Raw genomic sequence first — 27,801 nt, forward strand, 5'->3', positions numbered from 1 at the left:
CCCCTCGGCGTCGGCCCCGCCCCCTGCATCTGGTCCCTCCTCTGCCCGCTCCCTCCCTGTTGCCCTTAAAGCCGCCGTCTCGGGTGGTTGGTGGCCTCGCTCCGCACACCCCTCCCCCTCCGGCGGCGCGTGGCGCGCCCCGCTCCAGGCAAGGCGGCTGCCGCGCCCGCCGGGCCGTACCAACGTGGCTGCCGCACCCGCCGGGCCGTACCAACGCGGCCATGGCCATGCCCGCGGAGGCGGCCCGGGGTGTCCTGGGCTCCCTCCTGCGGGACTTCCCGTCCCCGCTGGGCCCGGAGGATCCCCTGCCCTGGAGCGCGCAGGGCAGCGGCGCCCTCAGCAGGGCCGAGGCGCCGGGGGAGCTGGCCGAGCTGGCCAGGCGCTTCCTGGGCGGCAGGTGAGAGCGGCGGCGGGAGGCTGTACCCGGGCGGGACTGCGCGGGAGAGTGAAGCTGCGCTGGGGCTGTGCCTGTCAGCCGGGGTGGGGGGTTGGCAGGTGGCTGTGCCTGTCAGCTGGAGCGGGGAGGGGGGGGCTGTGCCTGTCAGCTGGAGCTTGGGTGGGGGGAGACAGTAGAGCTGGCAGGGGGCTGTGCCTGTCAGCCGGGGCTGGGGGGTACAGTAGAGCTGGAGAGGGCTGGGGAGGCTGTGCCTGTTAGCTGTGGCTTGGAGGGCAGTAAAGCTGGGGGAAATCGGGGTTGTGCCTGTCGGCTGGGGGGCACTGGAGGGGGCTGTGCCCATTAGCTGGGGGAGGGGGACACACAGTAGAGCTGGAGAGGGATGGGGAGGCTGTGCCTGCCAACCAGGAGGCGGCTGGGGAGACTGTGCCTGTGCCCCTCAGCTGGGGATGAGAGCGGGCTGTGCCCACTGTGCGGGAGGGGGAAGAAAGAGTATTGTGCCCACTGGGGATGGGGGCTGTTAGTGGGGTGGGGGGTTTAAATAATGTGGGTGTATGATTGGGTGGGTTGGTGCAGGGGAGTGAGGGGCTATACCATGTCTCTTTTCTTGTGCCCATGGGTTGGGGCACATATGCTGTTACCGAGTAATTGGCTCTCTGCCCTATGCAGAGCTGAAAGCTGAGCTATCTGTATTGTGCTGACACTTCCAACTTTACATGGTAGGGTTGGGAGACCTCTGTGTCCAGGGTGCCTATGCAGGCTGGACAACACTCCTTAAAGTCATCTGGGGCATGAACCAGAATGATAGTCACCCCATGGTAAGCAGTGAAACTGGTACAAGGTGGCAAAGATGTGCAGATGCACATTGGTGTAACTGCAGAGAGTGAAGCTCCATGCATGCAAACAGGAGTAATGGCGAGTCTAGGATAGGAAAACGTTGCTATCACCTGTTTAGTTGCACTGGTGTTCACCACACTAGGAGCTTTAGGTGGACTGGCATATGTGATTAGACTTGCTCTGAGCCAGGTTACATGACATAATACACCAACATCCTTTTTGCACTAGGATTCCTATTGTTGCTAATGTCCGTGGAAATTAACAGATGTGCGGTATGGTAGGAAATCTTCAAAAAACATCCCTAACCTTGACGGGGCCCTTGGTATTGTTGTGCTATCTACTGCTTGAATTGGACTAAGTTTAAAGAGGAGATGTCTTGAAATCTAACTAGTATTAAAAACACAAAACAAACGTAAACACAAGGTTTTTTTAATACACATGCTCCTCCAACCCCTGCAAACTTTTGTGATTTTACAGTCTCATTTTCTTTTAAAAATGTTTCTTTCTTTTTGCTTTGTGACAGATGCACATAAATGGGGGAAACTAAAGGTCCCAATCCTCCAACTGGATTTATGCGGGTGAGCCCGGGATTTCAGAGTGGGTCTTGGTGGGTGCTGTGTTCCAACTATGTGTAGATCCAGTTGCAGGATGAAGGCCTAAATGATTAACTCAGCATGGAACACAGCTCACTATGCACAAAGGACCGTCAAATGCACAAAAGAAACTGAAAAAACACAATTTTTCAGACTTACCCAAGCTGACTTCAATTGAAGTATGATACTTCTAACTAGAATAGATACAAATATTTAAACAAAGTTGACGTTGTCATTTTCAGCTTCAAGACTGCAATTCTTAACAACTTGCCATTATAAACTTATGCTGCTTTAATGATCCTACATCACAATTTCAAGGGAAATATTTTTTTCTCTTTGATCCTAATTGGTGGAGGCTCCTTCTGATAGACTCATAGATTTTAAGGCTTGAAGGGCCTATCATGATCATCCAGTCTGACCACCTGCACATTGCAGGACACCGAACCTCCCCCACTCACTCATGTAGTAGGCTTCATAACCTCTGGCTTTGTTGTTGCTTTATAATTTAATCAGTAAATGATGATTCTCTACCCAGCCAGAACAACCACATTATCTTATTATGTAACACTTTGACGTCTGATTCTCTTCCCTCCCATTGTCTGTCTGCCTGTTTGTTATATTTTGTCTCTGGTAAGCACTTCAGAGTAGGGACCATATTTTATATGCTCTGCAAAGCACCTACCACAGTCTGTGCTTTATAAAAGGTAATAATTACAGGGGACTTGCAGAAGAATATTGTGGATTTATGTAGATTTTCACAGGTCTTCTAAATAAAAAGATGGCTTTGTGCAGTCAAAGCAGCTAGGGATTAATGAAGTGAAGAATGAGAGGAAAATTAAGATTGCTTCCATTTAGGTACACATCCCCCCCCCCCCCCAACATGTGTAAACTGTGTATCCAACTTTCTGGTGTGGTGTGTGTGTGTCGACATTGCGTAGGGTTTTCAAAAGCATCCAGGTCATTTAGAAGTACCAGTCCCACTGACTTTCTTAGCAATTTGTGCTCCCAAGTCACCTAGGTGACTTTGAAATTCACATCTATTTGTTCAATGACATATCCAAGGCCATAAAAGGAATCTGATTTGGGACTAGAACTCAAGAGTTCCTGGCCCCATTGCAGTGCTCTGACCTCTAGACCACACTTAGAATCATAGGGTTGGAAGGGACCTCAGGAGGTCATCTAGTCCAACCCCTGCTCAAAGTAGGGCCAATCCCCAACTGGTCCCCTCAAGGATTGAGCTCACAACCCTGGGTTTAGCAGGTCAATGCTCAAACCACTGAGCTATCCCTCACCCTTGTCTCTTTGACAAATGCAATGATTTTATTTTCAGCACTTGAGTGCATAAAAAGCATAGCTTTGAAAGGATGTAAGTTTTCTCTGCAAAAGTCAAACATTTTAACATAATCCTTTAACTATTTAAAAAAAAAATGCAACTACAATATATTCCTCTAATATCCGTGGCCTAAAAACGGTGATTGTCAGGCTATTATGGCTGGTGTATTAGATAGACCTTTCCAACACTAGAAATGCAAATTAAGTTTCTGATTAAGGTCAGAAATGAAAAGTAGTGTAGTGATCTCAAGACAGTCCCCATTTATGAACTTGTAACAGTTGTCTTTGATCAGAGCACTGTTTAATGAAAGTGTTGTATTTTAAGTTGGATCTGAAATAAAAGGTGTGCTCTGTGATTTCTAAAGTGTTAGGAGATTAGAATGGTTCTGGATGTGCACTTTATGGATCCCACCAATGCACGGTGGTGCATGTCTTGAACAAACACCCAGCCAACTAATCACCAAGTGAACCAAGATGATGTTCCTAAAAGGAACTCTATGGAGGAAAAAGGAGATCTGTGTTTTGGTCACCTGAAAAAGAACTAACTTTTAGGAATTGGGGCTTCTGCTAGTTTATAGCTGCAAATTCAGTACTGTTCTTGTGTGAATCAGTGAAAGTGGAGAGTCCATGCTGCTTTTGCAGTGCTTTCATCCTGTCTGTCACTCATGCTGTTTACACAGCAAGGAGCTTACCCTGTCAGTAGCAGAATTCTTCACATACCTGCCCTCCAGCCAGTTGTGATTACACGGCCTATGTCTGAGAGTTCCTTGAGTCCCAAAACCTCATTCTAATCTCTCTCCCCCCTCCCCCCCAACCAGGGTTATTTATTCTTGGTCTACTGCTAGAAGAATTCAGAGGGAGAGACAAGTCAGCTGTGTAACAAAGCAGAGTAGATAAAAATGGCATGGGGACCCACAACACACTTCTTCCTTGTGGAACACTCGGAAAAATCAGAAATAACTCTTTAATGAAGGACACAGTCATTTCATATTATCCCCTGCCTTTCCGTAGAAGGCAAAAAAGTGAAGCATGGAGTCTCATGCAGCATTGCTTAGGCACAGTACAGATAAATCTAAAATGCTAGATATTGAGGTCCAACTACAAAGAAAAGTTTTGCCATTCAGTTTGTGCTCTTGGAGCTGATGCAACTCTGGAACCAGAAGTAAAAAACATAACTCATTCCCCAAAGGGCTGCCATGTGGTGGAGGTGGTCGTCCAAATATTTGCATACAAGGGCAGAGAAATGATTTTTGGGAAAGACAGAAGTTTGTGAACACAGGGCTCTACCAGAGGAAGACTCTGGTATTCTGGCAGCATGCAGACTCATTTTTCATAATCTAATCAAAGACCATAACTAAACTCTCTAGACTGATGGTTTCATACAGTCTCTCTCACTCCTCCTCCCCACCATATTGAGGCTTTGCACAATAAATCATAATATAGTTTTAAAGGATAAAGAATCACAATTAGATTTTCAAACTAAAAACCAGACGAACAAATGGGGAAGACAAGGAAATGGCATGGGAGGAGAAAGAAAGGAAAGGGCTCTAAAAGCCATAATTTAAGAGAGAAAAAGCTATTCGATGCATTAGGGTTTTTGTTTAAAAGTGGTGAAGGCTGTCCATAGTCAAGGATGGGAGCAAGTTACGAAACTTAAGATCATCAAGCATAGATCCAGTCACCTGCTGCTGTAAGATGATTGTCAGTACAGACACTTATCAGGAATAGGCTCTAATATAGCCAGACCTACCACTGTTAGACTTCAAGAAAACAGCAGGGTCAGTTTAAAGCTTGGTGGTCGTTCTTTTCTTCTAGTCTGAGCTAGAATTGTACGAGAAGGCTTTGTGTAGTTTGAAATTTTGGCACTACAATATCCAACTTCTGTGGTGAAGAAGGGTCTTCTAGGTGATCAGATTGCAGTTTGGAATGAAACTCTGCCCGTGATTATTTTAATAATCTCTGCTTTGTCAGTTACTTCATTTCCATCGTAGCCAGCATTGGTGTGTAGGTCAACTCTCGATGAGTCTGAGGGCTTGTCTACGTGGCACTGGCAAAACACACCAGAAGGGTGTGATCTGTAAAGTGCTCTAATGTTCTGCACTCTAACTGCCTTGTGTAAACTCTGCTAGTGCATTCTAAAATATCTAGATTGTATTAACATAGAAGTACATTAATATAAACTAGGTATCCTTAGAGTGCACCAGCTGGATCTGCACACAAGAGTAGAGCACTTTACAGATCACACCCTTCTGGTGTGCTTTGCTGCACCACATAGACAAACCCAGAATTCATGGACTGGCAGCATCTTTGTTTCTTGAGATTGCGTCCAGTGTTGCTGTTTGGCAATCAAATGCAAGGAAAAACACTTGTTGCCTCTGGAGGGAGCCGTGTTCTGACAGCCACCAGTAGGAGAAGGGTTGCTGTGGCAGGGCTTTTGAGAGGAATGAGCAGGGCCGCCCGGGGGGGGGGCAAGTAGGGCAATTTGCTCCGGGCCCCACAGGGGCCCCCACGAGAATATAGTATTCTATAGTATTGCAACTTTTTTTTATGGAAGGGGCCCCTGAAATTGCTTTGCCCCAGGCCCCCTGAATCCTCTGGGCAGCCCTGGGAATGAGTGGAAAGCTAAATGGGATTTTGCAAAGGACTCTGAGGACCACCAGTTTTGCGATGTATGGTGAAGAAGCAGCTAGCTAGCTCAAGCCCAATCTAACTCTTGCTCTCAATACCCTCTGTTGTCTTTATAGATGGCACTATGAATAATAGTTTTTTTATAGCTCTGTAATTATGCACAGCACTTTACAGTCACGGTCAAATACTTTCCTTGTCTGAGAGATTGTGCAGTCTGAGGCATTGATCCTGTAAAGACTTGCACATGGGCTTAACTTTATACGCTGTGAGTAGTGCGATTTAAGTCAACAGGATTGTTTGCATTCTGCCAAGTTAAACACATTCCTAAGCATTTGCAGAATGAGGGCTTGTGAGAACTTAAATAATGCTCTTATATTTTTTGTAGAATTTTTTATTTGAAATATATTTCCAGGTAAAAGTCACCTGCCATGAAGACTTACAGAAAATGGGTCAATGCGTAAGGTATCCAGAAATGCTTTCCAGTAGCTTTAAAAGTTTTAATTAATCTGAAATTTTATTAATTTACCCATACTAGAAAATAAAGTGAAATGTGTCCCCTCCTAATCTAGAAATGTTCCAGATTCCCTTTTCAAAGGAGCTGAAATTTATTAGAAGATGGTGGCTACTTGGTTACATACAATATAAAACACAAGCAGGTTTCCTATTTGAAGAGACTCTACTACAATAATTGTTGTGAGACTCCTCCTAACTTCCTGTTTTGACTCTCTCCCGTACCGCCAATGCCTTTCTGACTGGTTTTTTGTTTTTGTTTTAATCTTTTGTTTGCCAGTACACGTTCACCATCCTGTTGATGGTTTTCAATAAATGTCAGATATTTCCGTTCTCAATAAGTGTTTGTCCTCTCTCTTTTTCCTTCAGTTAATGTTAAATTTCTTTTCCAGGCATTCTGGTTTCAGAAAAACACTTTTTAAAAGGAAAATCTAAATTATTTTAATTTTGCCTCGAGATTAATTGTGACACCGGTTCCACTATATCGCAGTAACGCTCTGATCCAGCATTCCCATTTTTCAAAGGGCGCGTTATGTGCTTTTTATCTATTATTTCACCTTTTTCCCATTGCATCCCGATTTATTTTCCCTGACAGGGAGCCAAGTATTACTCAGAGATATGCAGATTGTGTTCTATGGGAAGTAGCTGAGAGGAAAAAGGGTGCAATAGTGCTGCCATACATCTGGTACAGAGTACAGTTGCATTGGGAGAGAGAATAACTGGAAGTGCCTGGAATTATCTCAGAACTGGAAATAAGTCTTAGAGTGGGGGAGGAAGGAAAATTGTGCTTCTGACAAGTGAAATCTTCATTCCTTGTGCAATGTGAGCACATTTTTCAAAAGCACCTAAGTTACACTGAGACTTAGGATAAAAAATCACTTTAGGTGCTTTTGAAAATTTTATCCTATGTGTATAAATTGAAAGTCAATAAATAGTTTTCATTAGGCTTTTAAATACAAGATGGATCCTAGTCACTCTTGTGGTTTAGTCTTGGTTAGCTTGTGATGTATACAGATTCCTGGAATGTATTCCAGTTACATTATTTTTTTAATTAGTTATATTTTAAATCTATAATAAAATCTGCTGTTTTAGGCCGGGCTGATAGAGCTGCCTATTAAAGTTGCCTGACACTTCCTGTTATAAGCAACTGAAAACAGAGTCTTATAACTTTGCCAAATCTTAACCATTCGAGTTGAAATTTTCCATGCTGGGTGTCTACCTCAGGATGGATGTTTTGGAAAACGTCAGCCAAAATGGTAGAACAGTTTCCAAAAATGAGGCTAGGGAAAAATGTTTTGTCTATGTTAATTCCAGTGACCTTTTCTTTGAAAAGCTCTAGCAGCCCCATACGTGGTAGGAGGGACTTGAAATTTGGCAGGAGAGTGGCTTTTGTGTTTGAGCTTCTTGCTGTCCCCATGAAAATCTGCCCACATTTGGCCAGGTTATAAGCCTTTGAAAAATTGTACATGCTCTTTAGAGGTGACTTAGATTTTAGCAGTTAAATTCCCTAAAGAGCCAATGCACAGGGATTATACTCCAATGCAGGGCAGAGCAGGACTTTTCCTGCAGTTGCAGCTCTGGGCTGCTGAGAGCCATATTGTGCCCCAGAACTGAGAGCAAAGATACTGTCTCTTTCTTGGTTTCTCAGGGCCAAACCCCACCCCCCAATGCTGGGCCCAGGCAATGTGGAGGAGGAAGCTGCCTGATCTGAATGCAAAGAGGAGAAGAGTCAGATCTATGCAGGGGGAGCAGATTGGGACAAGGAGCTTGAAGGGGAAGGGGGCTGTGAGCTGTGGGTGGGGGAGGGGAGGAATAACTATGGCTGGCTGGGAAAGAAAATGGACTTGGAACCAGGGAGAGAAATAGGATCACAGTAGCACTGGGAGCCAGTAGGGCTGAGATGCACTGGCTGGGCAAGGAGACTGGAGCTGAGAAGCATTTGGACAAGGGGAAGGAGGTGATGTGGGGAGAGGTGATAGATCTGATGAGGAGCCAAGGTGCAGAGAGGGAAGATTGTGATAAGGAGCTGGAAGGTTGAGAGGGGAACTTGGGATGCCTGGGCGAGGAGAGTGGAGGAATGAGGCTAGGACTTGCTATGGTAAAAATAGTATGTTAAAAGAACATTATTCAGGTTGTAAGGCAAGCACTCAACAATTAGGAAATGTGAGAATTAAGGTTGTCAGTGTTTGCTTTTGTGTAATTATGTATATAAAGAGAAAATGATCTGTTTTGTCCCTATCCTTCCCCTGAATCCTCCTTAACAGCTCCTACTCATCTCTCCGTTTTTTGGGTGATGCTGGTAACTTTGTTTTGACATGACCTCTGCTTTCAATAGTACTGTGATCCAGTAGTTTCAGTAGGGAATGGATTCACGTGACTTGGATTTTATTTATATATATATAAAAAAAAATACAGTAGTGCAAAGTATGTAGAGACATTAAAAATATCGTAATGGAATGTAGTGGGCATACCAACATTGTTTTCACAGCAAGCCTTTAGAATAAGAGTGACTCATCCAGGAGTTACAGATTGTTGGTGATATCTCACGTGAAGCATGACTTTACAAATCATTCTTTCTGTATTTGGTGGGAACAGCTGTACTCTGTAGTAGCATGATTGAAGGAAATCATGGGATTAACAGAAATGGCTGCCTCTTTCAGAAACCCCGTTGTTCACACTAATCCATGGTCTTGTTGGAATCAGAAGCATCTTTTTAGAGTCCTGCACACAAGATGAAAATGACATAAATGTTAATGTGCTGTCATTTATTAACATAGCTTGCTAAACTAACCAGTGCATTTGCAGGTCTACACTACAGGGCTAAGTCGACCTAAGTTACACAATTTACAATAACGTAGCTGGAGTCGATGTACCTTAGGTCGAATTATTGTGGTGTCTATACCGTGTTGGGCCGACGAGAGAAACTCTCCCATCAACTTACCTTATGCTTCTCGTTCCGGTGGAGGACTGGTGACGATGGGAGAGTGATTAGCAGTCGATTTAGCGGGTCTTCCCTAGACCCAAGTGTCGATGCCCCGGTAAGTGGAGACAAGCCCTAATAGTTGTTTGTGGCCAATGAAGCAGAATTTTGCCTTAAAATTTAATTTTAAATGAACCTTCTTAAACATTTTTAAAACCTTATTTACTTTACATACAATAGTTTAGTTATATATTATAGACTTATAGAAAGAGACCTTCTAAAAATGTTAAAATGTATGACTGGCACGCGAAACCTTAAATTAGAATGAATAAATGAGGATTCGGCACAACAATTCTGAAAGGTTGCTGACCCCTGTTTTAGCCAGTCCTTCAGCCACCCACTGGCTAGGTTGTCCGTGGCACTGGAGACCCGATCGGCATAGCGCACCGCAGCCCAGAATCCCTGAGTGATCTGCCAGCCTCAGCCTCCCAAATAGCTGGGATTACAGGAACGCGCCACTGTGCCCAGTATGGTAGATAGTGCTGCTAGTAAAACCCTATAAAATATAGCTCAGAACATCTAGGTTCGTTTCAGGTTTAAAAAGGACACTGCAAAGCTATTTTTCCACATCTCACTTGGCAGTGTCCTGCTCTGCTTCCTGAAAATGCTAAGGAATCTTCAGTGAATTTCCTTTTGGGGGCTGAGTGGTAATTGACAAGAATGGAAGGATGTGATGTGATGGTTTGTAATTCTTTCCTTCGCTCGGAGGGCAGAATCTACCAGGAATGTTGCACACTTCCTGTGATTAGAGGTCTCAGCGAGACTTGTGCATTACAGCATTTCCTGTGCTTTAAAGTTCTGTCTAGGGTCCAGCCCATACTGAGCCAAGGCTTTTGAAGGTAGAACCCTGCCTAGCCTGGAACCAAAGTATTGAACACTATTCTAATGTCAGCTAGAAACCTGGTTTAGCTTTCAATTCCATTCACAAGGCACCATAGGTAAGTCTGGAAAAGATCCTTAACTGTGGCTCTTAATGGCCATTAAAATGATTTATCTTCCTGTTTCACCCATTTTCTTTCCTGCTGTTTTCCTCATAATATTTTCTGTTTCCATCTCTGGAGATAGAACTTATATTGACACACTTAATCATGGTACAAACACTTGCACCATTTCTAGGCTAAGATAAAAGGTGTGATGCTAGAATATCTTAGGTAACATGTTCTAACTAATAGCTTGTCTACATTAGATGTTTCAAACATATCTGGCTGAATGAAAGCTCAGATGGGAGTATAGGCTTTAACCTGACCAGCCTAGCACAGGTTAATGTATATGCTACTTTGTCTACACTAGACTTTTCGAACATGTTAGCACCTTTACATCATAGGCCTGGTCTACACTACTGCCTAAGTCAATGTAAGTTATGTCACTCAGAGGTGTGAGTCCGTCCCTCCCCCTCCCCCTCCCCCCCGCAACGTAACTTACATCAATTTAGCATGGTGTAGACACTGCTTTATGTCCTCAGGAGACACTCTCCTGGTCACGTAGCTTTCACCTCTCGTTTACATGCAGTAATTACGTTGACGGGAGAGCGTTCTCCTGTCGATGTAATGCGTCTTCACCAGACATGCTAAATCAATGCAGCGGTGCCAATTTAGTGCTGTAGTGAAGACAAGCCCTTAGTCTAGACAAGGCTTAAAGCCTGACTTCCTCATGCTATACCTTGTTCTGCAATGCAGAGACTAGCTGTGCAGCTGACAGTTGCTGAAACCAGGGCCGGTGCTACCATTAAGGCAAACTAGGCAATTGCCTAGGGCGCCAAGATTTGGGGGTGCCAAAAAGCGGTGCCCCCATTTTTTTTTTTTTTTTTTTTTTTACAGCGTTCCTGGGCTGGGCTGCCGGCAGCGCGCTGACACGTGCGGCTCAGACTCCCTCTCCCAGCGCAGCGGCCGCTCCATGCAATTATTATCATTGCCGGCGGGGGCGGCGTGCTCGGGGAGGGGGCGTAGCAGAGGTGAGCTGGGGTGGGGAGCCCTGCGCCAGCTTCCCCTCCCCGCCCTGAGACACACACCCCCCCCCCCCGCGGCAGCTCCCCACCCCCCCTGTTTGGTGCCTCAAGCCTGGGAGTGGAGGAGAATTAGAGCGGGGGTGGCGTGCTCGGGGAGGAGGCAGAGCAGAGGTGAGCTGAGGTGGGGAGCTGCCGCATGGCTCCCTGGCGGGGGGAGCTGCCGTGGGGGGGGAGGCGCGCCTCAGGGCTGGGAGCTGCTGCACGGCTGGGGGGGGGGGGGGGCGCAAGGTGAAAGTTTCGCCTAGGGCGTGAAACTTCCTTGCACCGGCCCTGGCTGAAGCGTTCTTGCGCTCATGTTGTATTTAATTCTTCTTCCTTCATCCTTCCCCCCAAAGATGCAGCAGCTCAAAAAGGGGGAAATAGAACATTTTCAGCTTAATACTTGCCTACTGCTGTTGCATTTCTACGTAGGTTGACTGTGTTTCTCATTTGCAAGGTGGTCTTAAATCTTCGAGATGTCCATTTCGTCAGCGCAGTCATGCTAGCATATTCCTAGTAAGCAGTTGTGATCTGCTTTTGTCTGTTTGGATTGGATAGGAAAACAAAGACCTTTTCAGGCTTAACCATGCACTAAAAGAAATGGCAAAGTAGCTTCTGGTTTTCCAGTGCTTTGAAATGAAAGGAGGACTGCAAATACGCTTCTGTGTGGTTTTGGAGTACTGAAGTCACTCTCAAACTAAAATAGGACATCCCTGCTACAGAACATTGCATAAAACAAGCTTCTATATTAGCAGCCAGCTGACCTGCAGGAAGATTTCTGTTTGCTGTAGCAGGAGGCACATGTGGCCATGAATGCTTGACAAAGTCTATCTTTCTTTCAGCAAGGATTTTTTAAATACAGTAAAAGCTGTTTTCTCTGGCATGTTGTGTGAATGGGGGGTGCTGGTAGGTGAAAAATGCCAGTTAAATAAAAGGAAGGAAGTTTGGGTGCAGGAGGGGGCTCGGGGTGCCGGATCAAGGGAGTGCTCACCTCTGGCAGTTCCCCGCAAGTGGCAACCTGTCCCAGCAGCTCCTAGGCAGAGGTGTGGCAGGCAGCTCTGCACACTGCCCCCACCCTGAGCGCTGGCTCTGCATCTCCCGCTGGCTAGGAACCCCACAGTCAATGGGAGCTGCAGGGGTGGCGCCTGCGGGCAGAGGCAGTGCGCAGAGCTGCTTGCTGCGCCTCCACCTAGGAGCAGCCGGGACAGGTCGCCGCTTGTGGGGAGCCGCCTGAGGTGAGCACCCCCAGATATGGGACCTCGCACCCCAGGTCTCCTGCGCCTCAACTCCTTTCTGGCCCCGCGCCAACCGGACTATAAACCAGATCAAGATCAGAAATGCTGGTTTATAGACATTTCCGGTTGGTGAAGTGCTGGATAAAATAGCTTTTACTGTACATTTGAGCTCTTAACATCACTAGGAACTATAAATGTTCTTTTAAGATTTGAAAACGGGGGGTTGAATCTTTATAGAGTATTTATTACGTTAAAGCCAGCCAATTTATGCAGGCCTTTCCAAACTCTTTCCAGGAAACCCCGCTCCCACCCAAACCTGTCCTTGAGCTGATCCAGATGGCTTACTGTTTTACTTCTTTGGATGCAGCGTTAATATCCTGTGGATATTCAGAGACTCTCAGAGCCATGTTTGAAGTCCTGTGTTCGTGAACTTCTTCGTTCCCAGTATTCTTGTTTTTATTTCACTGCCTCTCCTCCCAGAGATCCTAAGCCGTGAATTCTTGATGCCTGCTACACAGATATATTACATATGAAAGGATTATTTTGCAGTCACACAACTTTAAAGTTGGAACAGGCTTGCCTTGAATCTGCAAATTCATTATTTAAAGCCTTATCATGAGTCTCTTGTGTGTATCATACAAAACTCTCACTATGCATGTACTCTATCTGTTCAAAGCCTAATCCACAGTGGACACAATGGACACTTTTTTCAGTTCCTCTCTGCCCTGGTTTTGTGGATCCTCAGCTCAGGAGAACCTGGGAACTGTAATGCTCGAGGCAAAACATTCCAACCTCTCTCTGACCTATGCTGTGCTAAGATGTTACACTTTCTCTTTGCACAAAAATTCAGTCACCTTTCCCTTCACCCATCCAAAGTGTATTGGAGCTCTGGATGCTATGTGTTTAGTGGTGTGCACATACCATATACTGGGATTCTAATATGCTTTGTAATAACACAATGGATAATTATCCACTTTTCAAGGAAGAAATTCGCAAAAACCCACCAAAAGAAATGAGTATTGGGGGTGGGAAGGTGAATAACTCCTATCATATCTGTTTAAAAATAAATAAATAAATAAGACACAGCACACGTGAGAGAAGCAAAGTGCCTGAGCTCAGTCCTAACAAGGCTCTGTAAGTAACAGTTCCCATCACAGAATGCAAGAGCACAAGATTTAGTCTGTGATTGAAAGAGTAAAGATGAGGCAGCGGTTCGAAATCACACTTCATGCACCTGTGTTCTCAAGGGAACTGCTGTCTTTGAGTCTAAACTGAGTTTAGAGACTTATAAAGGTCTTTGTATACTACAAATACTGGTAATAATAAAGTGTGACACTTATTTTCAGTGGTCTCTGGAGACTGTTAAAGTTACATCCCTGACCAGGAGTCACAATTATTGGTAGCTGCTGGAGCTTTCTAACTTTTTGAGCCATGAGGTTGCTGACTTCAGGAAGGCCATGGTTCAGTTTAAATTTAATACAATATATTTCTTTTTTTTCTTTTCTTCACATCAGGGATGCACCGCCTCTTCTTGCAGCATCTTTGATCCATGCTGCAATTGATGAAGTGCTACAGACTGATCTTTCTGTTTTTAAGAAGCAGAGTGTGGAAGAGGAGGAAGAAGGAGACCAGGGGAAGTTCACCTGTAAGTATAATATCCCTCTGTGGATTTCCACAAGGTGTCTGCTGGAACACTTGTAATTTGAAATACTTCCTGGAATACCTGGTGGGATATTTTGGCAAGCCAATAGGAGCAGAGCTTTCATCACGTTACAGAATGTGGGATGAAGGATGGCTTTGTGGTCAAGGGGCAAGCATGGAGTCTGGAGACCTGGACCAAGACTTTCAAAACTAATTAGTGATTTGGGGTGCCCAGCAAAGGGATGTGATTTTCAGAAAATGCCAAGCTACCTACTTCCTGAAAATCAGAGTTGAGTCACATTGGAAGGAGTAACTTCGCTCTAGCTCTGTTGCTAAATGAAGAGACTTCTGTGAAGAGTTGATTCAGTCTTTCTTGAGTTGTTAACCTTTTGTAATTTTGAAGTGCATTTGTTTCTTTACATGAGTAACCTTTTCAATGATTAACTAATAGGAGTCCAATAATGTGCCTTTTCAGCCCACACTGGAATCAGTGGGGTCTCTACTATGCAGCTTCATTAAACATCGTAAGTGCAACCCATTTAAATCTGTGAGCATCTCTGCCCACACTCAGGATCAAGATGACAGTACCTATGGTCACGCTTGAGTCTGCAAGTGTCAAAATTCCAGGCCTTTACATTTGGTGAAACAACTACCTGAAGGGGGGTTCCAAAGAGGATGGAGTTAGGCTGTCCTCAGTGGTGGCAGATGACAGAACCAGGAGCAATGGTCTCAAGTTGCAGTGGGGGAGGTTTAGGTTGGATATTAGGAAAAACTGTTTCACTAGGAGGGTGGTGAAGCACTGGAATGGGTTACCTAGGGAGGTGGTGGAATCTCCATCCTTAGAGGTTTTTAAGGCCCGGTTTGACAAAGCCCTGGCTGGGATGATTTAGTTGGGGTTGGTCCTGCTTTGAGAGGGGGTTGGACTAGATGACCTCCTCAGGTCTTTTCCAACCCTAATCTTCTATGATTCTATAAGATCATCAGTACTGTAAGGACCACGTGATGATTGGTGGAGAACTGTTCTTGGACCTTCTACCTGGTGCCTCCATTTCCTCACAACCAGCTGACATTGGGGTAGGGAACAGACAGTTGCGCACTGTTTGAGCACTGTGTAACAACCAGTTCCATCGCATTTATTCACTAGAATTTTTAACTTTAAGCCTTACCAAACCTCCTTTTACCATTTGATTTGGAGCTAGAGTGAGGGTCGGATGCTGCAGGAATCCGAAGCTAGAAATGGAAATAATCTCTTGGGTAATCTAGTCCATCCCAGACAGTGAACGTTATTTCCTGTTACACACATTCTCCAATCTGTTTTTAAAAGCCCTACAGGATGGGGTTTCCACTTCTTACCTTGCAAGACTAATCCACTGGCCATTAGATTTCATTGTCCAGAAATCTTTTCCAATATTCAGCTTAAATTTTCTTTCTTAATTTCATCCCGTAATTCTTGGCTGTATCCTTTACAGCTCCCTAAATATTTTCTCTCCCTCCTTGATGTGTACAGACTTCATGTGTTTGTAGACTGTTATCACTCCCCCTCTTTATATGCAAAGAGCTGGTTTCAATCAAATTGGCCAAGACCTAAATAGCGAGTGCTAACTCTCCTCCTCCAGAGTATAGAAAAATTATGTGGTGGTAGACTTTAATAGAGAATGTGGGAAGGGAAGTGCAGGAAATATAAACAAAATTGTTTTTAAACACAGTCTTCTCAAGACATTTAGCAGGTTTTTAGTCCCACAGATTCAGGAAACATTTTTCATTCATAGGCCAACCCAGTTTGCTTTCTCAGAATTGAGCTGATAGTAAATTGGCTCCATCTCCTGGGATACTTGAAAACTGCAGGTCCTTACGGAAAGCTACTTAGGGCTGGTCTACACTGGGGGGGGATCGATCTAAGATACGCAACTTCGCGTAGCTGAAGTCGAAGTATCTAAGATCGAATTACCTGGGGTCCACATGGCGCGGGATCGACGGCCGCGGCTCCCCCGTCGACTGCGCTACTGCCGCTCGCTCTGGTGGAGTTCCGGAGTCGACGGTGAGCGCGTTCGGGGATCGATATATCGCATCTTAACGAGACGCGATATATCGATCCCGGATAAATCTATTGCTACCTGCCGATATGGCAGGTAGTGAAGACGTACCCTTAGAATTGTGATCATCTCTCAATAGCTGCAAGCATTTCTTTATGAAACTGGCTTGTTCATTCCGACAATATCCTAGATGACATTGTGGATGCCTCATAAGCCTTTCATAAATTTTCAGTCTCATAGGCCTAGCTTCTGCCATTCTTACTCACTTGAGTAATACCTTTCTCTGAGAGCAGTCCCATTGATTTAAATAGAACTACTTAGAATACTCAATGTGAGTAAGGATGGCAAAATAGCCCATGACGGACAAAGCACTAGTAATTATAAGTATTCACTCACTGCATATAGACTGCTGCTGTTTTCTGATTCATTGGATTTAATCCTTTTGTATTCTGACTGTGCCAACAGAAGGTTGCCTAGAGGGGGACACAGTGGTGCTAACTGCCCATGCTTCCTGTTTTTTGGGGGGAGGAGGGCAGAGTTGACTGCTACAGCTCCCAAAGTAGGTAAAACCAGTTAGTAAGAGATGGGACCAGCACAATTCCCAGGCAGCCTCTGCCAGCGGGGTTCCTATAGAGCCTGGCTGGAATTTAAAGCTGCCTTCACCAGTTAGAATCCTCAGGGCAGTATGGTCATGATACTGCTGATTACCACCCTCCAGGATAATCTACTTTCCAAAGCAACTGCCACACAGGGTTAAGGAGATGCAATTTGTGCCCTAGGTACTCAAGGTGAAAGTGTGGCTCAATATTTGTATCCCCTTGATTGGATTCTAGATGTGGGTTTCTTTCTTTTGGGGATAGGGTGTGTGGAGGTTAGAGTTCTGTAGCCAATGTGATTTCACCAGTGTAGTGCATGTCACTGAGTGAGAACCAGAGATCTATGTCATTGTGGCCCTATGTAGTCTAGAAAAGCAAGCTTAAATGTTTTAAACAAGGGTCATTCTTATGGCACTAAAAGAAATTCCAAAAACCGAAAGGCAAACCAACAAAACCTACCTTTTTGAAGATGACCTTACAAAAATTTTGTTAGTCTGAGCAGTGTGGTGTAAGGTAGGAAATGGAGGCACAAGTCCACTCAATTTTGCCTTTATTTATAAATTTTCAGACAATGATTTATTTATAGTTTCTGATCATATATTTGGCAGATAATAAGTAGATAAGATGGAACAGCTGGGGGCCCAAGTTACTGAGTTCCAGGGTTCTGGGTTGCTCTTAGACACTTCATGATGGTCTTCTCAGTGTCTGGTCCAGCATTCTCCTACTTGGTCCCTGGTTTGCTTGTTTTTTGTTTTGTTTTTTTAATACCTTTCCACATGACCTATTCATTACCTTTCTTCCAGTCAACATTGAGCATTGAGTCTTGTGTAACCTGTGCAATACACATGTGCAAGCTTCAATTAACATAACTTTTGCTGTCTATGCTATTTTTGTCATGTCTGCTTGTCACCGTACTACTGTTTTTCCTCAACATAGGGATTTTTTTTAGCATTACATTTTATCTTCAACACAATACATTCCATGAACAAATCACCTTTGTGCTGTCAGCTATGAGTATTATTTAAGTAAGCCTACATAAGAGAGAAATTGGCAAGACAACTCATGTCAAGCAAAAGCTAAGCTATAGCCTTAATATAAGTATTACCCTGGCCTGTCTAAGCTTGTTCACTACACATAATTTAGTGTTTATAGTTTGATTAATGAAATGTAACCCTTATTTTTACCATTCAGCAATTCTTCAAGTTTAAATATCATAATTCAATAAATGTATATCATCCTACAATATTTATTAACATAACCTTTACTTTTTATTTAAGTAGAAAAGTTATGAAAAACATATCGTTAATGTCATCATATTATCTTTTCCAAACATTGGTTTCCAAGTAACTTTTTACTCAAAATTTAGCTTGTAAATCATTAAAAAAACCTGTCCGCTAACCATGGCATGGAGTTCACAAACCGCTTAAAACTTACATAAAGAATAAAAACAAGAATGGAAAAATATAAAGCAAAACCGGAACAAAAATCACAGAAAAAAGTGAAATGAGACAAGATACAAAGGGACAGAAAAAATAGGAGTTGTGGAAAGAATATGGACAGAAAGCAAAAAGGACGCAAGCAACTATGCTAGAGTATGAGGGGATGGGGGGGAAATATAGCACTTGAAACCGTCCAGCTAAGCACATATCTGAACTATGTATATGTGTGTTTTTATTATGGTTTCCCTTGCCCTACTTTTCAGTTGCTTATTAAACCCACTTGTCTTGCCTTAACTGTAGAGCAGGAGCCATCTTTCACTCTGTTTATACAGTGCCTAGCACAAAGGGGCCTCGCTCCTCACTGATTCCCATAAGTACTATTATAATACAAATATTAAATAACTTTGTTGATTTGCTAGGATATACTTTAATCTTTTAAAAAGAGAAATTTTTGTCTTGAGATGAGACTTGCCATGATAGACTAGAATACCATTGATCTTTCATGAAAATAGACTTCAAACTAATTTTAAAAACTTGGGTTAGTGACACAATATCACCATACTGTTTAAATGCCTGGTTAAGGAAACATGCCTCACAGGCATTATGGTGTGTAATGGCATGCATATTTAGACTATATTAACCAGCATATGTAGACCAGCATCTAAATTGATCTTCTCAATTTAAAAATAGCTGCATATGTGGTGAGTGCATTTCTCAGAATTAAATATCTTGCCTATTTAAAATTTCTAAAAAATAAGTAAATCAAAAGTGATTATATCACAGACCGACCACTTGCCAAAATTTGGTGCATTAAATCAAAGCTCTTTTCATTCTCAGGGTGCAAGAAGGTATCTGAAACTGGACATCCAGTACCATGGATAAGAGAACGTGCTTGAGAAACTGGAGTTAATGCTGAGATATTCTTAGTGCTAGCAAGAGTTGCTATAATATAGAAATGGAGAAGGTAGTTTACCCAGTAAAGAATTTCAGTGCTGTAAAGTAGGAAGATCTGTGATAGTTAATTGCTTTAGCTGTATAGATGCTCTACTCACCCTTTAAGCAAGTTGATTTAGCATTGGGTGATAGTTTTTACTTAGACAGCAAACTTAAAATTTCAGCCTACTTGAGAGACCCTGCATTGCTAAGCTAGAAATTATCACAAATATCACAGTTTATTGCTCACCAGACTGAATGCTGGGATTAATGAAATTTGAGATGAGTCCAGGAAAGGATTTGAGTGTCTGGCTAGTACTTTTTATGTTGCTCTCTATGGGTGTTGTGATTCTGCTCTGTAATAGCAAAGCAGTAATGTGGCAGAGATGGTCTTCTGTCCCTCATGCTTTTAACATCTGTTAGTTCACTCTCTGTGTGAAAATGATTGAAGAAGACAACAGTTTAAACACTTCTGCAGTCTGATTATGCTGGGCTACTACCCAGTTGATCCCTCAAGTGATACATTCTGTGTGTATCCATTGTTTTCGGTGACTATAATTCAACTGCACATAACCCAGGTCTAACCCAGACTAATATTTGTGACCTGTGTCAAGACAACAGCAGCCCTGTGCACAGTCTTAGAGTTTTCTGATCTGCATCTAATTTTCTTTATAAACGGATACACTTCCACCATTATGCACAATACATTGCACTCACAATTCCCAGTACTGAATCTTTTATGTCTAATCTACTAAACTGACTTTGATCCTCGTTGTGACCTTAAGCGGTCTATTGCCCTGGAGAACTGTCTGCCATTTGATAGCACGGTGAACTTCAGAGGTAATAACTATTTAATAAACTGGGTGACTGAAAGATCCTCTTGTCCATAATACTGTACTGTTGGGTCAGAACTTTTCGCCTGTGATTCTCAAGAGGGGTTTGACTCAGAAGCGTATGGACCAAGCATAATAATATATACTTGTTGCTTCTTTTTTCATAGTGTCCCAATGGAGTGACTTTCGGAGGGAGTGTTCTGTGTATCCATAGGCACTCTTGTACCAGTGGATTAAAGGGAGGGATAGAACTTTGGCTCCAAGTCAGAGGCTAGTACAGGCAGAATATGTTGAGAGAATGCATGTAGTCCTAGGGAAGGAAACTTGTAGGAAAAGACAAGTGAGGGGTAAGTAGGAGAGAGGATATTGGGTTTGAATATCATCATTTGTTTTCCTCCTCCTTTTCCCAAACATACAACTAAGTCACCTACTGTCTCTCTGCCATCAGTGCTGGATGGAGGCTCTTTGCAACGCTGTTTCTTTAATAAGCTGCGAGACATCTGCTGTGAATGGCAGAAGCAACTGCCATCCCTGAAGTCACTGAAGCGCTTCCTGCTTATTTCCAGCCATGCCATCCGCAACGTCCGCCGGAAAATGGAGGACAGACATGTTTCTCTCCCAGAATTCAATCAGCTCTTCGGCTTGTCGGTAAGTCTCTGGGGCCAGGAGAGGTCAGTTCTAGCATTCAAATACCCCTGAAACACACTCGTGTCCTAGTATCACAAAGTGAGCACTTTTGGGAGGTGCTACTAAGGATTTACTGACAGCAGTCCTTTTATCAGGTCTGTACTGGAGCAGAGACCTACTGGATCTGTGTATTTGGGCTAGCTATATAGCAGTTTTTTGTGACATTGATATGCTCCCACCACAAGGGTGAGAGAGGGAAAATAACTCGCTTTGGGAGTGGGGGCTGTTGCTATATTTTGTGAGAGAATTGATGATGTAAAGGTGAAAAATAGCATTTTGGTTGAGGATTCAGGGATGCTTACTAAAGATATAATGGAACCACACAACCTTCCAATCTGCCTTCTCAATTCCTATTCCTTTTCAAAAATCTGGTCAGTGATCAACAAGGAGCAAAGAAAAATAACACATACCCCCATGAGATGCATATTCTATCTATTTTACACATTGGTAAACTGATGCAAATTACCCGAGGTTACACACAGTTAGTGGGAAAGCTCAGAGTAAAATACAGGCATCCTAATTCCTACTCTCCAAGTCAGTTTGCTAGATCATGCCACCTTACGTTCTTTTCCCGGGGAAGATCATGGTGTTTGTGGCTCTCAGTGTATTTGCATAGCATTGTGTCTATGTACACGCTTGTGCTCTCTCATACATATGTGCACACATTCTTTCACTGAAATGCTTGCATAAAATCTGGCAATTGACTTTTATTTATGAACTCTTTGTATCTCCCTCCTGCCAAAAGGATGACGTTGATCGAGCATACTTTGCTGTATTTGATGGCCATGGTGGAGTGGATGCCGCCAATTATGCAGCAACTCATTTGCACATAAATGTTGCATTACACAAGGAGATTCTTAAGAACCCAACTGAGGCTTTGAAAAGCTCTTTCCAGCAAACTGATGAAATGTTCCTTTTCAAAGCTGAAAGAGAGGTGAGTGCGTAGAGTAGGGTTGCCAACCCTCCAGGACTGTCCTGGAGTCTCCAGAAATTAAAGCTTGTCATGTGATGAAACCTCCAGGAATATATCCAATCAAAATTGGCAACCCTAATGTAGAGCCAGATTCCATTGTAGTTAAGCAGTTGGAGAATTGCTTGGGTGACAGTAAAAAGGAATGGTGTTATGCAGAGAATTTTGATCTCATACAGTTAGACTTTGAATTCATTCTGATTTGTTTGCCAAATATCCTAAGTGGAAAGTATTTCATTGGTCAAATTAAATTCTCCCTTCTCATAAGAACCAGTGCCTGCAAGTTCAGGGAGATGGAAACTTTGAAGTGAGGAGTTAGTGCTATTTCAGGATCCTTAACCTCAGGGAATATACAGGCAACAAAGAGTTGCTTCCCTGGAGGGGGTGGGGGGGGGGGGGGGGAAAGACTAGCCCCAATTGTATCTGCATAATTTAATACAGAGGCAAATAAAATCTTTGTATTTATTTTCTTAAGGCTGGTTCCACTAGCACCATCACTGACCTTTCTCTTCCTCCTTTCCCCATATTTGGGAGAGTGAAGTCGGTGCATGGCAAGATAACTGGAGGATGAGAGATTTTAAAAATGAGTTAAACTAGGTTCTTGAGTTCGAAGTATTGTAAAGGAACTAAAAGTGGTAAAGGTCAAATGAAGGACACTCTTCCATCTTTATAGCAGCAGCATTGAAACTTGACCATTCAAAGTGCAACAAGGATGGCTTTTTATAAGGGACTGTAATACAGCAGTGAAGAAATGCTCACCCTGAGAATATTTTTCACTGCCGCTAGGAAGGCAGAGATAGGGTGGCTACATCTGTTTGTATGGGGAAGAAAAGTCACGTTCAGTACTGAAAAGGTTCTTGCTGCTGAAGTTAAAATCAAACTGATTCCTCTGCTTTTCAGAAAAACCCAAATAACCAAATGGTTCTGGGCCCTTTGAAGCTAACGCTGGAGTTAGCGAAGACGAGGGGAAGAGCATAACTATAGCAGTGCAGACACTTGAATGCTAAAATAGAGTTTCTTCTAAACCTGTGTTTTCTCTTATGTCTGCACCTTTTATTCAGTGGATTGCCATTCACAAAGGTTTAAATTGCTGCATAGTTAACAAGCTTTAATTAACCCTAATTAAGGTTAAGATTTTGTCATGGTTATTTTTAGTAAAAGTCACAGACCGGTCACGGGCAATAAACAAAAATTCATGGAAGCCGTGACCGGTCTGTGACTTCTGCTGCTGCGGCTCCATGGTTTCCCCTGCCACCGTGGTGGCTGGGAGCTGTGGGGCCAGTTCCCCGTCTGCCCATGGCATCTGAGAACTGCAGAGTGACCATATTTCCCAAAGAGAAAACAGGACACCCCCAGCCTCTCTCCTGAGGCGTCCCACTCCCCACTCGAGGCTGTCACCCATCACTGGAACCCTGATGAGGGCCCCCTCAGGAGTCTGTCACCTGTCGCTGGAACCTTGCAGGGGGCTGCCTGTTGCTGGAACCCTGCCATGGCCCTGCTGGCTGACAGCTCCAGAGTCCCGCAGCCCCTGGGGCTGAAGCAGAGAATGTCACGGAGGTCTCTGGAAGTCAGGGATTCCGTGACTTCCATGACCTCCGTGACATAAACGTAGCCTTAACCCTAATTTACAATGTTATGATGTTAAACTGCAGTTTAACTTGCACTGCTCTGTTTCCCTTTGTAGAGGCTGCGGAGTGGTACAACAGGTGTCTCTGCCTTAATTGTAGGGAACAGGTTACACATAGCCTGGGTTGGAGACTCCCAGGTAATGTTGGTGCAGCAGGGAAAAGCTGTGACCCTGATGGAACCTCACAAACCTGAAAGAGAAGTAAGCCTGTTTTCTTTGGCTCTCTCCTCTGATGGCTGTAATTAATTTACTTTTGGCTCACTGAACCTCTTTAAATGAAGACCTGGCTAACTACCAGCTGACACTGAACTGCTCTCTTTGTAGACAGTTTATAAAAAAGGTCTCTAGGTAGCTTTGGAACTATTTGGAATCTCTAGATTCCCTGGAGTGTGGCACATATGCAAGTCTATAACTAGAATGACAAACTGAGCTAATGGTATTGGTGGCTGATCTCATCCTTGCAATGGATGAGGATACCGTCTGTTAGAAGTTGTTAAGTGGTCATGAGTTACAGCTATTAAATGTAAAGTCTCTAGCAGGACTAGATGGAGCCACTTCTCAGTGATTTCATCCCTTTTAAGTTGGACGGCTATGGAGCATAGTTATGATGTGCCTTTCTCCTGTCTAGTTGTGTGTTCTCAATGCATGTTTTTCCAAAGGAAAAAAGGGTTGTGCTGAAGAACAGACTTGATCTGTACTCTCAGTTGGGAATGCCCTTAAAAAAAATAAAAAGAACCTTGTGAAAACTTAGTACTATGGAATTTTGCATACATAGCAACCATGAAAAATCTACAACTGCGAGCCTTTTATTAACAAAAGTAACTGATTTTTTTTAAAGTCACCATTGAGTTAGTAAATAAACGTTTTAATTTCAGACCTGACTTACATAATAGCATCGTTCAAAAAGCAGTAATACTCTAGTATCATAACTGGCTTAATTAATCTTACATTTCTTTTTATTAAAGTAGGTCAAATATAACTAAACTGATTTATGTACAAACTGAAAAGGCAGTCGCAAGTTTTTAGGGGTGGCATTGCATGAACCTTCTTCTTTATAGTATGAACAATATAAAAGTTTTTGTAGGGCTTGAGGAATATGGATTATATTAATGAAAATGAAATTTGCCTCTAAATGCACTTTTTATTTGCACATCTAAAAACCTTAGCTTTACAATTATCCTTTTCTTCCTACTTCCATTCACAATCTTAAATATTTGCACAGTGATGGGGATATTGCTAGTTTGTTCCTATAGAAATGACCTAGACAGGGATTCTTCCCTTTTGTTTCACGAAAAGCAATGATGCAGTCATAGGGAAGATGTCTTGTTCATGTATACTCAACTGAACATTGCAATAAGACTGTTTTGTTTTTTTTAATAAGCACATTTTTCTCTGAACACTATTGATTTCCATTTATTTAAAAATATAAAGCTGTTTGCATCCTACTATAAGTATACAAGTTGAAGGGATTTAAAATTTTTCTCTGCAACACTGGCTAGCAGTGAATTTAGTGAGATCTGGGATATGCTCTTAGTATAAAGAGTTGATGTGCTTCTTTCTTCTAGGATGAGAGAATGCGTATAGAAGCCCTAGGTGGCTGTGTGACCTACATGGACTGCTGGCGGGTCAATGGAACCCTTGCTGTTTCCAGGGCTATTGGTAAGTAAGGCCATCTAAGTTAGTCAAAATTGAATTATCCTTAAACACATAATCTAAAAAATCCTGGGGCTGAATTAAGTAGACAACCATTCATTAATAAAGAAATTATAGTGTTTGCCCAGCTTGGGCCAAAGAGTAAATTGCTTCTATTATTGTAATTGCTTGAATAATGGAGTATTAAATTGCTTGGTCAGCACAACCCTTATCAGTTTTTGAAGGAAAAAATAAAACTAGTTCAATTCCTTCTTTGAAACATCTATAATAACGTATCATGTTGCAAATGAAAGCCCAACAAGCTCGCAGAGTATATTGTACATGACACTAGAGCAAATATTGGCTTCTGATCTGATAGATGTCTGAATATCTCCATATAAGGTGGGTGAGTTAATATCTTATTGGATCAACTTCTGTTAAATAAAGAGACAAGCTTTTGACCTTAGAGGTTTTTTTATTTATCCATTTTAGTATCTACAAGTTGTTCTCTTCACTGTGTTTCAGAAGTCAAATTGTAGTGTCATCCTTCAAACTGCAAATAGCTAACATAAACATTAGCAGTGGACCATTAGCATTTAAATGCTAATATTCCCAAATGCTGTGGAAAGAACTTTCTTGGACGCTTGCCACTTAAAGTAAAATGAGAAAAGACCCTAGGCAGCAGCAGTGAATGAAGAATTGTAATGGCTGAACAGAAGCAAGTTATCATACATTTATACAGTATCTTTTTTAATTGAGAAGTGGTAAGCTTGTCTCACTTGTGTTGAAATGAATGTGTACAGGTGGAACTGTTGAATTAAGTATTTGGGCACTGTACTGCATGAAAAGGGATGTTCTTATTCCTGTTTATCGCTAATGAAAATAAGCTTCCTCCCTGGCGTTCCAAGGGCTTCACAAGATGCACACTTCTCTCCAAAAAAACAAAAACAAAAAAAACCAACCCCAAAGTATCCCAGCATTTTCTGAGGGAGGAAAATTTGAGGTTTTCCTTGGTGAGCTCCTCATATCATTCTGTTCTAGAGGAGGGGTATAATGAGCCATGGTACCATCCCCAAAACACAGTAAATGCCCTTAAATCCATATAAATCCCAGGGGATCGTTAGGAGTTGAAGTCCTTCTCCATTGGCTCTGTAGCCCCCAACCATCTCCTTCCTTCATGGGGCATTGAGAGAGCTGTGCATGGATCTCGGGGATATGATCTGGCCCTAAAATAAACCATTGCAACGCTGGGGAATCATAGAAACAGTTGGCTGGTGAGGAGAAAATGGCTCATATTAAAGTAATCAGATTTGTATCTTTTCTTGTTAGGTGATCTATATCAGAAGCCCTATATCTCTGGAAATGCAGATGGTAATTCATTTGAGCTGACAGGTTCTGAAGATTACTTGCTCCTGGCCTGCGATGGATTCTTTGATGCCATCAGACCATATGACGTGGTGGATCTGGTCCTAGATCACTTAAAGCAAAACAAAGGAGATGGTCTCAAGGCAGCAGAGAGACTGGTGTCTGCAGCAAAAGAAAATGGATCCAGTGACAACATCACTGTCTTGGTGGTCTTCTTAAGGGATCCCCGAGACATCTTGGCAGACTGCTTGAGAGACCCTAAAAGCCTCAGTATTGATGAGGGTGCAGAGGATTCACCCTTTAACTTTTTCAGCTCTGAGATGAACAATCAGAGCGACAGCCACACAACGACAAAATTTTAACTCACATATGTTCCACAAAAGAAATTTTCTTTCCATTGAAGAAGCCTCTAGTAGGATGGGTAAAATGTCAGGAATAAGGTGATCAAAATTCCACAAAGAAAAATGTCAGAGCTCATCTTACTATATCCATTGTCCCCTCTTCCCCTGAAACAGCTGAGCAGGCTGGAAGACTTGTGCAGCTACTTCTTCCCTGGAAATAGTTTTAAAGTGTTTGCCAGGTTGCCAGTTCATGTCCCTCTGTCCTGGAGGTGGTAAGGAACGTATAAGCTAATGGAGGAGAATACTTATTTGTATTATGCTTATTTGGGTTCTGCTTTAATTTAAAATAGTGCTTAAAACAGAAAGCTAACATGCACATAGTTAATTGTAATGTTACCTATTTTGGGGTGGGGTGGGGAAAGCCATCATCAAAGAGAAGCTTTTTACTGCACACTATCTCTATGAACAGGTTCAGTATTCTAGAGGATCAGGTGTCCAGGAGTGGGATCTTGTGTTCTTCCTTATATACCCTCAGAGACCTCTCAACTTCATCATTTGGTACCAAAGACAACATTGTGAAAGAGGGTGATGTAATATAAACCTCATCCTTTTAAAGAGCAATTTAACTTTTTGTATTTATGGGGAAAATAAAATGAAACACTTAAGGAGGGAAACTAGGAATATCCCAGACAGAAGAAGCAATTTGTAGTTAATTACTTTCTGGCATGGTTTAGTAATTAATTTAATTGACTGATATGGAAAGACTAACTTTAGAGTAAGGGTGAATTATTTCTGTGACACAAACACACTTTATTAGCTCTTTGGTAACCTGAAAAGAGAGGACACTTGCTGACTGTGTTTGAAAGGGGTCCATAGAAATTGTGTGTATATGCTCTGCCAATTCAATAGGCCCTGTACTTGCCACATCCTTTTTTATGGTTTGCTATAAACAAAGTGAAGTATTTTATTTTTTTCTTTTCATAAAGTTTTTGAGTATTTACTGAATGTTACGGTTGTGGGAACTTTTTTTGCAGTGTTACTGTATTTTGTTGTGGGGGTTTTTATTTAAATAATTAGGATTTTTAAAATGTACACTTTTGTTGGCTGGCTTTAAAAACTGGCCACCTTCAAGTGCCTTAAATGTTTCAGAAAAGGATGGGAAAGGTTAGTTTTCTGTCAAATTCAGGTGACCATGTTCTAGTTATGTTTTT

At 42.8% G+C, this 27,801-nt stretch overlaps 1 protein-coding gene across 1 annotated transcript; it reads left to right on the top strand.

Moving 5' to 3' along the window:
• The first annotated feature begins 221 nt into the window (after positions 1-221).
• PPM1F (protein phosphatase, Mg2+/Mn2+ dependent 1F) lies at positions 222-27,513 on the top strand. Its single transcript, XM_065417608.1, has 7 exons — positions 222-397; positions 14,008-14,138; positions 20,417-20,616; positions 21,401-21,589; positions 23,310-23,453; positions 24,818-24,911; positions 26,214-27,513. The coding sequence occupies exons 1-7, from the start codon at positions 222-224 to the stop codon at positions 26,609-26,611; spliced, it is 1,332 nt and encodes a 443-aa protein (XP_065273680.1). The 3' UTR covers positions 26,612-27,513.
• Positions 27,514-27,801: the final 288 nt, after the last annotated feature.

Source organism: Emys orbicularis, chromosome 16, assembly GCF_028017835.1.
Source record: "Emys orbicularis isolate rEmyOrb1 chromosome 16, rEmyOrb1.hap1, whole genome shotgun sequence".
NCBI classification, from domain to species: Eukaryota; Metazoa; Chordata; order Testudines; family Emydidae; genus Emys; species Emys orbicularis.